The sequence below is a fragment of the Astyanax mexicanus genome, chromosome 14 (assembly GCF_023375975.1).
Source record: "Astyanax mexicanus isolate ESR-SI-001 chromosome 14, AstMex3_surface, whole genome shotgun sequence".
Lineage (NCBI taxonomy): Eukaryota > Metazoa > Chordata > Actinopteri > Characiformes > Acestrorhamphidae > Astyanax > Astyanax mexicanus.
In genome coordinates, this window is record NC_064421.1 from 41639992 (window position 1) to 41654939 (window position 14948).

The following is a 14948-nucleotide window of genomic DNA, read 5'->3' on the forward strand; positions in this document are numbered from 1 at the left end:
ACCGCCTGAGGTGTGGTTTTGCTTTTGCATACCTCGGGCGACTCTGTTTGTGGCGTGCTTGCAGAAATGGCTTCTTTCGCATCACTTTTTTGCACGAAAAGAGTGTGCACTCTTTCGCACTCTTTTCGCACAAACATTTTCATATGACTGTAACTATAACGATATATATATATTGATATACCACATTTCTATAAATAAATTATAAATAAATTATCAAACACAATAATGAGGGCATTTAATCTGTAATTTCAGTTTGTTTTATTTTTTTCTTTTAATTACCGTTTTTATTAGTTTCAGTTAAGGAGAACTTTCACTTTCAGTTTTCGTTATTTCGTTCATTTTCGTTAACAATAATACTTGGTTACTTAGCTATATGGTGATTATCATACCATAGCTTTATATAAAATAAATGAAGTATTAAAAATCCTACATCACAGACTGTTTCGCGATGTGACACGCTCATCCGCAGTGCTAAGAATAATGATCCACCTCCTAAAAAAAAAAAAGGTGATATGTGATAATATTCTGATATTATGTGGTGGCCCTGTGGGGTCCTGATCATTGGATAACAGGCTGAAAGGAGGATAATAAAGTATGCAGAGATAGATCTCTGATACTGTGTCTCTGAGAAGAGATGTGGAGAAGATTTTTTTCTCATAGAGAGAGCTCTATAGTATTCTCTTAGGGTGTGTAATCCAAGCATGGGTTTGGTAAATTCTGGAGTGTGTGTTCATTCTTACCCTGGAAGGCATGAGATGCTACACGCCCATTGATTTCTTGAGTGGTCGCACCCATTTGAGTGTTGAGCAGGTTAACAGCAGGACTGTTTTGCACGATTGCTTCTACATATTCCTTAAACTACAAAGTATGTTTGTTGATGATGCACTATCTATGGTACAAAAGAAAATTACTGACCATTTACACAGGCTGTTCAAAGACCATCAGAGTACCGGCGTGATTTGGTGGGTGACCTATGCCTCAAGGCTATACATTTCCATTGAAACCACACCCTGTATAATTACAGTTATAACTGCCAGGCCCAGACTGGCATTGATTGCCCTGTGTCAGGTCAATAGTGTTGCATAGCAAAGTCATTCTCCACAACTGCTAACTAATTTAGGGGGAAATGTGATGAATGAATATTAATATTTATAATTGTCAACTCTGATCAAAATGTTCTACAAAATTGACAAAAAAAGAAACACGCCAAAAAGGAGTTTGAGTAACAAAATGAATATATTTATTAATTTATATTTATATGTGTGAGCATAAGTAATATATCACCTTACGTACAGTATTGCAATAAATCGCAATATATTAAATTGTTTTATCTGTTTCATGATAAGTATCGTAATGCCATATCCTTGCCAATACACAGCCCTAGTATATGTCCCCTAATGCTGGTACCGTATTTTTCGCATTATAAGGTGCACTGGATTAGGGGTGGGCAATATTATATCGTACACAATATATCGTGACACAGAAATATCATGATATTAAAAATCCATATCGTGATAATAGAGATGTTCTGTCTTAAAAGTAGTTTACTGTGAAGCTTTAAGTGTATTTTTATTGTATAACTGTTTTAGTTTGCAGTTTAGAAAAGATTCTGCAATATTTTTTGCTGCATTATATTATTTTATGCTATATTATTTATTTTGCCACATTATGATTATGCTGTTTACTCTTACTTTATTATCACTATTATAAACCGAGTTTATGCAAAGTGACCACGCCAATACATTTCATCGTAGCCTACTTTATATATTTGCATGAGTAATTGAGGAAATTACTATAGAAACGGTAGAAACAATATTTATCGTCATAGCGCAAAGCACTAGGCTGCAGTCTGATATACTCACTTCTGAACAACAAATGAGCTAGCACCTAGTGCGGTTAGTGGCTAATGCTAATTCTGCTCCTGCAGTGCTAGCCACGGTTAACAGCAGGCTACAGGCCCACAATACTCACCGCTAAATGGCGAAAGAGCTAGCGCTTAGTGCGGTTTGAGGCTTATACCAATACTGCTCCAGAATTTAAACTTTAACTTAAAAGAATGAATGTTTTTTTTATTATTATGATTATATCGTATAATTCAGTAATGGAGGAAGGTCTACAGGCTTCATCTCGTAGTGGTTGGTCTTTAAGTAGAAACGACAGCTTTGCGTTCTCCTGTCAGCGGTAATGATGTGTGTGTGTGTGTGCTTGTACATACAATGTGTGTGTGTATATGTGCACGCTCTGGCCAGTTTGGTGTGACTGCTGACAGTTGTTTTAACTGTAGTGGTTTGTTCTTAAATAAGCAAGACTGCCTCTTACAAACTGTCTCTTAGTTTACTTCTCCCCGAGGTGTGTGTGTGTGTGTGTGAGAGAGAGAGAGAGAGAGATAATAAAAGATGATGTGGCCACACTAAACTGGGAGCTGTTTAGGCTGCACAGTATCCACCTCCCCTGTCATAAAACTGGCAGCACCTGTCAGAGGAAGAGTTAAACTCATATCACAGAAAACTAAACTGTCCTTGTTTTATTAAATAAATGAAGAGTTTGATCTACAATGTAAATAAACAATGTTTCTAAACATTCCATTCATTCTGTTCTAGTTCCAAGCCAGATATGGAAACTAATGCCATGCATACACTGTACTACTTTGATCAGTGTCATCAGATGGTTGTACTTTTCACACTATACAACTTATGATCAGGAATCTTTTGGTGGTTTTTCACACTACACATTTAATCTGTGACATAGAGTTATTTTACCAGGAAGAGCATGTGACCAATGTCTGTTTTAAGTCCTAAGAAATGCAGTGATGTTGGCCAATTGTCATTTCAAAATGAATGTAGACAGTTTATGCTTCATAAACAAAGGTTGGATGAGTAGATCAGCAGGATTAAGCATATGAGTTCTTAGAGAGAGCAGACATTATCTGAAGTAGAAAGTAAATGGAGAAAGCCCATGAGCCTGCTGTAGAAGAAGCTTAACGCTCTGGATATGTGTGTAATTTGGCAATAAAGCGAAAGTCTTTGTCAGGGAGAAAGAAGGAGGAATGTAGAGGGGTGAGAGAGATGGTGAAAGTGAGCGAGTTGAGGGGATATTAGTATGCATTGGCTCTGTGTCTCCTCTAAAGGGCTTTGTCATCCCATTCATTCACTCTGTCTGTGCTGTGATTGGCTGTGGGATCGTCCTGCATTCTGTACAGTAGAGCAAGGAGAACATCAATTCAGCACAGCAGAGTTAATTTATCGTTTATCAAAACTGGTATTTATTTATTTTGCATGTTTATGAAATTTTCAAATTGGAACTAAATATAAATTTTTTGTTTCTGAGAAATATCCTTTTTCTCTTTGGTTACAAATACAGTAAAATTAATAAGCTTTCATGCAGTAGTTTATTGTGACATAAACAATATGCTAGCTCAAGAGTTACACATATTGTAATATACTTTTGGAATATTATTCAAATCTCAACATCTTTCCAATGCGGTTGATTTATTAAAAGCTTTAATATTTGCTTTTGTTAATTAGATGTTAATATCATTGTGTATTCCCATATGTGCCCATTTACTATGACATTGCTCTCACACCTCAGAGGCCTAAGAACTGAAATTAATACTTATCTCCTCTGTTGTTTGTACCTTGTAAACTTGAGAATTAATCTGAATTTACCTGAGACAAAGACTCGCACCTCAGAGACTAAAGCCAAATTTATACTTCTGTGGAGAACCTATGCCTTAGCCTACGCGTATCCAGCAAGAGTGTTTATACTTCTGCATGCGCATATCAGCAGCTCTGCAGTTTAAACCAATCACAGCTGTGACTGTTTGCATTGGATCTTTTCCAGGGAGGTGGCTGTCAGGCATGGGTTCAACGCAGAAGTATAAATTGGCCTTTAAGTAACTTGAATTTTGTGTTTCTTGAGGCTTAACTCTGACTCACTCCTGAAGGACTTGAGGCTTAACTTTAATTCGCTCCTCAAGGACTCGAGACTAAACTCAAATTCTTACCACAGAGACTTGAGACATAATTTAAACTCAGTCCTCAGAGACTCTGACTCAATGCATAGAAACTTGAAAATTGACTCAGACTCACTTCTCAAAGACTTGAGTCTTGAATCAGGCTCACTCCTTAGAGTCTTGAGACTAAGACTAAGGCCACTACGTCCACACGAAAACCGAGCTTTTTGCAAACACCTTTCAAAGTGAAGATTTTTTAAAACTTTCCTGTGTGGGCGTGAAAAACGGAGCTGTTCTCTCTGCGATTTGTGGATTAATATGTATACAGCTTAATTTAATGTTACTCTTACATTATCTAACACAGTGGAGGCATCAAAATGTGCTACATGCAGTTTTTTCTGATCTTCCTGAGGTACAAACCTTACCGCGAACAGAGATTCTGTAGTTGTTGCGGAGTGGCAAGAAAACATCCGAATGTCTAGAGAATCCCATGTTTATTTTAGGGTTTCCATGTGGAAGGAGATATTTTTTAAATTGCTGCTTGTGGGGACAAAAATCTCTGTTTTTAAAAATATCCGGATTTGTGTGGATGGGGATTAAAACTCAGTTCTTGGAGACTTAAAATAAGTCTTGGTTTATTACCTCTTAATACTTAATGCTTTATTGAGACTTGCATCATACAGACATAAGGATTGACTTGGATTCTAATTCTATATTTGACACTTGACTCTTGACTCTGTATCTCATATACTTAAAACTCAACTTAGACTTGGACTCACTGACATCACTGACTTGTGAATATCACTGCCTAAAATATCTATTAAGGAGAGAAAAAAAATCAACACATTTATCATCATAGTAGAAAATTATAGTAATATACAATGTCAAATTACACCTAAAAACAAGCAGAACATAGCCTTACTACTGAAAGAATTCATTATAGTAGGAGTGCATATTGTTCTGAGGTGTAAAAATGAACCTCTGTCAGCATTTTTATTTCACCAGCATAGCTAGTGAGTTTTGCCTCGGCTCATTCAGGAGTCATCCCTATAAAGAATTTGGCAGGGAAGATGATCTCTCAGTCTGTCTCTATTCGACTGGAATTGGATTTCCTCATAGAAAGTGCTATTTACTCCTGTGTTGCTGAATTGCATGGTGTTTGGATCCCCCCAAAACAAATTCTCAGCATTAGTGCCAATCCGTAAATTACTGTTTCCTTCTCGGGTGTACAGCCGCCCTGTTGTGCTTCAGCGGCTTGTTATGACACGCTACACCAGCTCTGTCATCAGAGCGTTTCCTTTTTGAGAGTGTGTGTCATCATCGCTGTCTTCCTTCTCCTCCCCTTCTTTGTGGACGAGGCTGATCCTGAAGGAATGCTCTTGGGCTGGAGGTGATATTGCCTGCAGTGGAGCAGCTTTAGGAGTAAAGCCTCTTACATCTCATTCAGTTGAGTTTTATCAGATGGCCAGAGCCTGAATTTTTTCAGAGGAAATATGCTGAGACCTTGTAATCCATCTAAGGTTTAAGGTTCTGAAAGGAGACAAAACTGCAGATGGTGGATGTTGATAAAGGTTTTCAGTGTTATTTAATGTGCATTTCTCTCATGTGATGTAGAGAAGGTCAAAACCAGGCCATGGGTGCAAGACTTAATTAGAAGTGACCCACTCTGGGCAGAAATCTAGACTGAGGTGTGTTATTTGGTGGTTACACTAACAGCTACTTGTGCTAGGTGACATTTTTGTCACTTGACTTAGACTCTTACCCTTCCCTCTTACCCTTACTCAAACTTACACTGTGAAAACTTGAGAATCTACCTGCACCTCTGAGACCTATACCTGACAGACAGAAACTCTAGGGTTAGGGTGTATTCATTCTTTTTGGGATAGAGGGGTCGGGTGTCCAGTAGGGGTGTCACGATTCTCTAAATCCTCCATTCAATTTTATTTCCGATTTTAGGGTCATGTTTCGATTCGATTTGATTCTCGATTTTCTTTTTTCTTTTTTTTTACAGCAGAGAGGCCGATGCCAGTTTTAGATTAGTCTATAGTCAGTCATTGGTTTGATTCATCAAATTTACAATATCTTATTTCAAAAGGTGGGCTTGATATAAGTGATGCAAAGTGATACAAGTGATCTGTAATACACCACATTAGGCACTAATGGTCATATTTAAATAATTAAATTAAGATATATATGTAATGCCATCTAGTGGCTTTTTTGATAGCAGCAGTGTGCACTATTAAAACAGCAATGTGCAACATAAAATAAATAATAAAAACATACAGGAACAGTCATGTACAAAATAATAGAACAATTAGAGCCTTAACAAACTGAACTCATACTGAACTGATCCTACTATAACAGTTAAACATGAAAAATAAGACTCGGTCCCTGAGAATAACAAGTTTCTTTCTTTAATAAAGGTATATTATTAACTTTATCTGAGAGAAAGATGCTCCTTAAGGTACCAAAACTATTAACATATTTGAGGCTAGACAAAACAACAGTTATTTTAATACTTAAAGTTTTTCTTTAAGAAGATGAGAATGTCCACATCCTCTGAAGAAAGGGCTGCTCTTTTAGCAGTCACAATGTCCCTGTAATTTGATGTGGATAGAAAGTTGCAGGTCTATAAACTTAATCATGCTGGTAGATCTGCTTGGTCTTGCTGGTCAACCAGTATGGTTAAGCTTGGTTGTACGGGTTATCTAGTAGGCGGGTGTAAGTTCACTGTCATATTAGAGCGATTTCACCGCAAAATGTGATTGCGTTTTGTCAGTGTTTGATTGGAAGACCACAAATAGGAAAGTACCGCAATGTAATCCATTTATTTTAGCAGAGTAACGGTAATCTGATTACCACTTACTGAAGCAGTAACTGTAACGGATTACAGTTACTCATAATTTGTAATCTGATTATGTAACGCCGTTACATGTAATCCGTTACTTCCCAACACTGTCTACAAGCTTGTTTCTCGTTTTACCTGAGCTCAAAAAGAGAAATTTAAGTGAAAGCAAAATAAAGTTATCTTGTAGTTAATTTTAAAAGGAAATTTAACAATTTGCTTTTTTAGGCCATTTTGTCTAGCTCTACTTCTGGTACTTGTTTCCGTTTAGCCTTAACCCAACCACTTGCCCCTAGCATATTTATTTTATATATTATATATTTTCTGTTATAAGACATGTACTGTTGTAGTTCCCAAAGATTTTAGGCCTTGAAGGCCCTAAGGGTTTCCTGTTGCTAAATCTTCTTCTGTTACTGTACATGTGATGAACCTCTTCTATAATTGCTAGCAGTTAAATGCAAGATCTCACTGCACATTCTTATCTTCTGCCTTTACTAACCTTAATTTAGGCCTTCACCTCAGCGTTCCTGTCCCAAACTGTCTCTTTCTGCGCCTCTGCCTCCTCTTCAGTGTGTTTTGGAATAGTCTCTTTTTCTCTCTCAGTCTACCACAGCAGGACGGAGAGGCTGTTCAAAGAGTCTGTAGACTAAACAAGCAGTTAGCACTATCTCTCTCTCTTTCTCTCTTGCTCTCTTTCTTTCTCTCTCTCTCTTGCTCTCTTTCTTTCTCTCTCTCCTGCTCTCTCTTTCTTTCCCTCTCTCAGCACTCTGTGGAAATACAAAGTATCTGTAACAGTGTGACGTGTTATCCTTATTTTACATAGTTACCACACTTTCTGACGTTCTTCTGATATTCGTCACTGTGCAGTATGTAATTGATCATGGAGTGTTACCTCTTTTTACCTTTAGTTGTTAGTTGTGAGGTGTTTTCTTGGGAGTGAGGTTGAACACTGGCCAGTGTGCTCGTGGCAAGGAAACACGAATCATGAGAGTTGGAGCAAGGCCTGATAGTTTAACCAGATTTCTTTGATTTCAATGTAATCTGCCCTCGATCCAACTTTCAAATAGACTCCTCATGTTTGAGCTAAACAGCTGTTCATGTGCATTTTAACCTGATTTATTGCCCAGATCATTTCTGTAGCTATTAACTAAATCGGCACAGTGCAATTTGATGTGCATTGAAAGTTGCATTTAATTTTGGTCGTACAGGTCTACAAACTTAATCATGCTGGCAGATCTGCTTGGTCTTGCCGGTCAACCAGTATGGTTAAGCTTGGTTATACAGGTTATCTAGTAGACGGGTGTAAGGAAGTCTAGATTTTTTTGCAAGGCTGTATTTTTTTTTTTTTCCAAAAACACATTAAAGATTTATAATTGCTAGTTTACATGTAAAGATTGTTGCCGATAAGTACTTTTTAAAGAATCTTTAGAATCAGACAGTTGTGGCCAGTATCTCAAACCGATATTTGCTGACGGATTATTGTATGCCAGAAAAGAGCCAAATGACACTGACCATGTTACTACAATGCTGGCTGTGCTTCATTAATTTTATTTTTATTTATTTTTATTAACGTTTAAATTTAATGTATAGTCTCTCTGAAACTTAAAACATCAGAAAAATTCGACCGTTTCTGACTCAACAGGCCACGCAATTCTTGGTACAAGCAGTTTTCATCTCACGCCTCGACTACTGCAATGCCCTACTAACTGGCCTCCCGGCCTGTGTAGTAAAACGACTGCAAATGATTCAGAAAGCAGCACGTCTGGTCTTCAACCAGCCAAAACGGGCACATGTCACCCCACTGTTCATTGAGCTCCATTGGCTACCAGACTGTTCTCATACAGAGTTCCCCAATGGTGGAACAAAGTACCTTCTACTACCAGATCAGGAGAATCTCTCGCTATCTTTAAGAAACTCCTGAAGACAGAGCTCTTCAAAGAGCACTTACTCTCCTAACACCTCTAACACACTAACTACTTCTAACCTCATTTCCTTCTTCCCCTCCTTCACTCCTCTATCCCATTATTTCCATTTGACCTCCTTTAGGCCCTATTTAAAAATGTTTTTACCTTTAACGTCTATTACTTTTGTACTTCATGTATTCCAAATGTAATGTAATGGAATGGAATGGAATGGAATGGAATGGAATGGAATGGAATGGAATGGAATGTCAACTTCGGCTCAGAATTCCCACATCTGTAGTGTTTTTTAAATTATTATAGTTTTCCTAACATATTTTTGACCAATTGTAATATAATCCTCTTGCTTATAGTATCACAATATATGGCAATATAATGAATCATAACCACTGTATTGTGAATGTATTGTTATTTTTATACTTTAGATCAGACTCTGCTGTTGTATTGTTTATCACTCTCTCAGGCTGTAACACTGTGCGACATGCACAAGCTAAATGTACTAGGTTCTTATTGACTCTGATGGAGAGTCAGAGCTGTGGGTTAATTCAGAGTCACAGTCTCGTCTCGGATCCTACGGACTCCTACAATTAGCCCTCTATTTTATCTATTCTACAGAATGACCTCACTTGTCTGGCCTACTGAGAGAGAGAGAGAAAAAGATTGAATGAGAGAAAGAGAAGGGTGAGGGACGAATTTGTAAGGGTGTTGGTCCCTTTATCTTTATTTCTAGTATGTCTCATGTTCACATATTTGAGTTACCTTCTTTGTTGTTTTTCACAAAAAAGGAAATTACTTGAATATTTTCAGGTCAGTTTGAATATTGAAAATGACTGTTCTCATACAGAGTTCGCCAATGGTGGATCTTCTACTACCAGATCAGGAGAATGTCTCACTATCTTTAATAAACTCCTGAAGACAGAGCTCCTCAAAGAGCACTTACTCTCCTAACACCTCTAACACACTAACTACTTCTAACCTCATTTCCTGCTCCCCCTCTTTTCCGCCTCTATCACACTATTCCCATTGACCTCCTTCAAGCCCTGTCTGAAAATGTTTTTGCCCTGGACTTCTATGTCCTTTATTGCTAATGTACAACATTATTGTATTGTGTTTATCAGGGGTGGAAAAGAAAGTTCTTAAGTACACATTTTGTTTTCCACACGTCATTCCAAATTTGTGCGTATGTGTGTTTTGAAGGTTTCTTAAACCCCATTATGCAATTCCTGAAGAACATCCAAACGTTTATCAAGGATCTTGTCTTTAAGGCAGTAAATTGCTACAGTTTTAGCCTCATTTTCTAAATCACAGATACAAATCTCTTTTGGAGATTCTAAAACACTTTATCCAAAGATAAACTGTGTACATTTGAAGAGAATAAAAAAATTAAACAGTGGAAGCTTTTGATTGGAAAAGTCTAAGTGCTTGCCGTGCAGAATTGCTTGGGCCGGTTGATGATTTGCTCGGTGTGAACTGATTAAGAGAGCAGTGAGAGATCCCAGCAGAGATACAGCACAAGTGAAGGTGATTCTGCATAATGTGTTAAGAGTATAGTTCAGCACTGTGATGCCCCATTAACCATAAGTCCTCTGCACAAGCTTTTCCATGGGCTGAACATCTCATAATGAGTCATTTATATGTAAGAGGTTTCCTGGTTGTTATAGGTGACTGTTGTCCTCCATCGTTTGCTGGTTAAATGAAGTTCTCTGCATGCCCCACCATAAAGCTCTACTTATACATGAAGTTTGAACATCAAAAACTAAGCACACTGTTGTTAACACAAGCCAGAGGCGTCCCTACATATCACTCTCTACCTCATTCTGTCTCAACCTACTAAACTCTGCCTCAAGCTACCTCCCTCTACCTCACTCTGCCTCCCTCTTCCTAGCTCTGCTTTCCCCTCTTCCTCACTCTAATTATCTCAAGTTCACTCTACCTTTCTCCTCCTTGCTTTGCCTCATTCTACCTCATTCAATGTACTTCTCTCTATCTCGCTTTACCTATTACTACTTTCCTCTGCCTCACCCTACTTCTCTACCTCCTTCTGCCTCACTACTTTGCTCGGCCTCTTTATACCTCACTCTATATTTCTCTCTACCTTTCTTTATCTCGCTCTGCCTCCTTCCACCTTGCACTGCCTCCTTTTACCTCACTCTGCCTCCTGCTACCTTACTCTGCCTTATTCCACCTCACTCTTATTTTGTTCCCTTCTCTACCTTGCTTTGCCTTCTATTACCTAATTCACTGTACTTCTCTATACCTTGCTCTGCCTCCCTCTACCTCACTCTGTCCCCCACTACCTCACTCCACCACACTCTACTTCGCTCTTGCTCCCTCTCAGGCGCTGCAGCGCCAAGAGCCCCCTACCGATGACTGCAAAATTGTGATTAACTGCAAAGCACTACTGAATGCTGTTTTTGCTCACTTTAGTCTCCATCTTTCTCCTGCAGGTGTGTATGTGTCTGTAAAGAAGCTTTCATCTGAAGACCTCAGAAGATCCTAAGCTCAGATTGAGAGTAAAGCCTCCAGCATGGAACAGGAGGACTTCCCTCCCCCTCCTCCTGACTGTAAGAACCAACCTTTTTCTGTTAAAGTGATAAATAAGGGTTAATCTACAGATACAGTAGATCTTGAGTGAAATCTGTTGCACCCATACATTTGCATTATGTGCATGCGTGTGAAGGGGAGTCTGATTTCACCATGACACTGCTTTCTTTTATCTTGTATGATTGGGGACATTAGCCTGCCTCAGATTCTTCTAATTGGTCCAAAATCCAGACCATAGCACTATAAAAAATAAAAAACATGGTTCAGCTGATCGCCTCTTTTGGTCAAACTGAAATTCTGCACGACACGTGCATTAAAAAAAGAGTCAAATTTTGGCAGACAGACAGAATTCAGCACAGCACCTGGAAAGGTAACTCACTGAGTGTACATGGACGTATTCTATTCTGAATAAGTCAATATTAGCAGATTGTCAGGTTGCATGTAAACATGGCAGCTGTTAACTACTCAAACTGTAAGTAAAGGAAGAAAGGAAAGGAACGAAAGACCAATAAGCAAAAGTGAGCAAAAAAACACATTCCATGCCTCTGCTGACTGCTGAGGAGTGTGTGGGCTGCTGTGAGAGGGACTGAGAGAATGAGAAAGGGTGCAGGGGAGGACGAGAAATGCAGCGCTGTAGCCAGAACACAGAGCCGTACAGAGAGAGATATTGTGACAAAGAAGAGACAATAAAAGAAAAGGCAAAGAAAGTAAAAGTACTTAAATATGGCGTCACAATATTTTGTTTTTCAACACTGTATTGATTTTTAAAACACAGTATAGATTGATAAATATTTGTTTAAACTTGTGGTGTCAATTGATTAAAGAAATTTAATCAGATTAATCACAAAAATATTCTGTAATTACCTGCAATTAATTGCGCCTGTTCTTCTTAAGTGGATATAGTGGATATTTAAATGTAAATAAAAGAATGAATGTAAGAAATGTAAAGTGGAATTATGTTTAAATTAGTGGTGTCAATTACAATTCTAGTATATACTTGTATGTTTGAGGGGAGATAAAACGGTTGAGTTCAGAATGTAGATTGCATTTTGTTTAAACTAAACTATGAATTAAATCTCACAACTAACTCCCCCTTTTCTACTCTTTCCTATACCTCTTTTCTTTCTATCTTTAGTGTGCTAGCTTTAATTTCTCAGTGGGTCAGTAACTGGTCAAATTCAAAGAAAGAATAAGATGAAGAATTCAGAAGATTCAATAATCTGACCCTTAAGGAGAATATTTATTTTTGCCTTTTTTCATATCTTGCATTGATATAAAATTCAGCTGCAAGGTAGGTCAAAAGGACAGTCTGTGTTCAAAGTTAAAAAGATACAGTTAAACAAACATTTCTGCATATAAATAAAAGGGAACACTTGGATGGTCCGTTGTTAATGCATCATACATGCTCAATTAACATCCAATTTACATTCAACTGCATGTACTAGTGCCTCTCTAAAAATATTACATATGTTTATTACACAGAAGTATATATTTAAAGTAATTTATTAATTTAATTGTTGTTGATTATGGCTTACAGCCAATGAAAACCCAGAAATCAGTGTCTCAGAAATTAGAATATTAGGTAAGACCATTTGGTACTTTCTGCAGTGTGGGCAGTGTGCCAAGTCCTGCTGGAAAATGAAATCCGCATCTCCATAAAAGTTGTCAGTAGTAGAGGGAAGCATGAAGTGCTGTAAGATTTTCTTGGGAAAACAAAACTGCACTGACTTTAGACTTGATAATAAAACACAGTGGATCAACAGCAGCAGATGACAGACATGACTCTCCAAACCATCATTGATCATCAGTACATTTTCATTATATTTCATTTGGAAATGAAGGGACCAGAGTCTGGAGGAAGAGTGGAGAGACACACAGTCCAAACTTCTTAAGGTCTAGTGTGAAGTTTCTACAATCAGTAATGGTTTGGAGAGACATGTCATCTGCTGGTGTAACTTTTAATGATCTTTCAATTTTTTGAGATGCACTAGTAAATTAAATGCAACTGAAGGCTAAGTTGAAAGTAAATGATTCTCTATTGAATGTTACCTTATACATAAAACTCTAGTCTTAACATTTCTAGGAATAGAAATGAATAAGGTTAGAATAAGGTTTTAATTGCGGTTAGGATTTAGGATTTATCCAAATTCTCATAGAAAATAACCAGTCGCTGGTCACTCTGTTGCCAGCTAGTCTAGGTGCAGGGTGCAGGGTAATTCCTGCATTAGTGAGCAAATGAACTATTGCATATAAGCAGTGTGAGGATCTGATTCATTATCAAAAGGACAGACACCAAGGTCATACAGTGGGCACGGTTTCCATGGTGATATTGCGGGGTTGAAGGGTGAGCTATAGAGGCCAGCATGACGGAGCAGTATGGAGGAGAAGAGAACAGATTCTACATTGTGTGATGAGTCAGGAAGCCCCCCCCGTCCCCCGCCTCGCTTTCTCATTCTCAGTAAAACAGTGCAGTCACTACCAAGAACCAACCAGTGCCTTCTGTTCAAATAATGAGCTGAATTAGAAGTAGAATTACATTTTAAAAGTTAAAAAGTCCCAGTGGAATTAGTTCTGCTACAGTCTTACAGGCTACAGACGTACACCAAACAGCCATAACATTAAAACCACCAGCAATTTTTGTGTACTAACCCTTGTCTGATTCATTAAAGACTGTATTTTCTGTAAATTGCATTAACCACATATCCTTTGTTGCTCTAGGGTGGATAAATGTGCTTCTTTTGAAATCTTTGTGATAAAGCAGCACAAAAATATACTGTATTTTTTGCACCAGATTATAAGGTTCACTATCTATAAACATCTATTTTCTGGACCATTTTTATGCATGAGGCACACTGGATTATAAGGCGCATTATGCAACACTAGTAAGGAACAGGGGTGTCACCATGTTTTCCTTCTAATTCAGCAGATCTTTCTGCTAGGTGGTGAGACCTGTAAAGCTAAGCTAGTTAAGAAAACAAAACTGTAATTCTTAAAATAAAACATTTTTATCAAGTCAAATGAGTGCTGGATGTTAATCTACACAGATTTCTCTCCTGATAACTTTTTATTTGGGTGAGTAAAGCGCTGCCTGAATTGTTTGTTTTTAAGTCATAAGACTAGAAAGTTAGTAATAAGAGGGTAAGGCATAAAACATTGGTGCTTTTAAGAGTTTAAGAGAAGTTTTAAAAAGCTTCAGGTAGGTTTTCCTGCCACATCAGTTACACAATATCATCAAATAACAGCATTGTTTTATCCAGATCCTGTAGTCTTTATGCATATGGCCTTTTGACATTTCCTCTAATGAATATTCAGACTCAGACCTTGGCTAAATGCTGTGTGTGCATGCATGTGTTAAGCCTTACCTTATCTCTCTCTTTTCTTTACCAAAGATTAAAGCCTGATAAGTAGTTAGTAAGTTTGTCAGTCTTTCTTTCTCGGTCACTGTCTTTTGTCTTTTCCCATTTTTCTCTTCCTTTGCCCCCCTTTTTTCACAATATCAATATATTGTCCCACCCCTAACCCCATAAACTGTGTCCTCTAGCCCAGTGAAGTCCAGAGTATGGACCACTGGTCAAAGTTGGACTTTCCCAAAGGTAAAAAGTTGGAGCATGTCTATTATGACCTCTGCTGTTCTTCTCAGGCTCTGGTTGGTCACAGTGATTTACTGTGGTGATCAATTGGTAGATTA

The 14948-nt window shown here is 37.9% G+C and overlaps 2 protein-coding genes across 4 annotated transcripts in view; one reads left to right on the forward strand and one right to left on the reverse strand.

The window, feature by feature from the left end:
- Positions 1-14948, reverse strand: part of fam167b (family with sequence similarity 167 member B) — a 679430-nt gene that overhangs the window by 381534 nt on the left and 282948 nt on the right. The window lies entirely within an intron of this gene.
- The window catches only part of arhgef10 (Rho guanine nucleotide exchange factor (GEF) 10), a 135182-nt gene that overhangs the window by 8755 nt on the left and 111479 nt on the right, over positions 1-14948 (forward strand). For all 3 annotated transcript variants that reach the window (XM_049463559.1, XM_049463558.1, XM_049463560.1), the window contains exon 2: positions 11164-11280. In XM_049463559.1, coding sequence (XP_049319516.1) covers positions 11244-11280 — 37 coding nt within the window. In that variant the 5' untranslated portion in view covers positions 11164-11243. The remainder of the gene's footprint in view (positions 1-11163; positions 11281-14948) is intronic.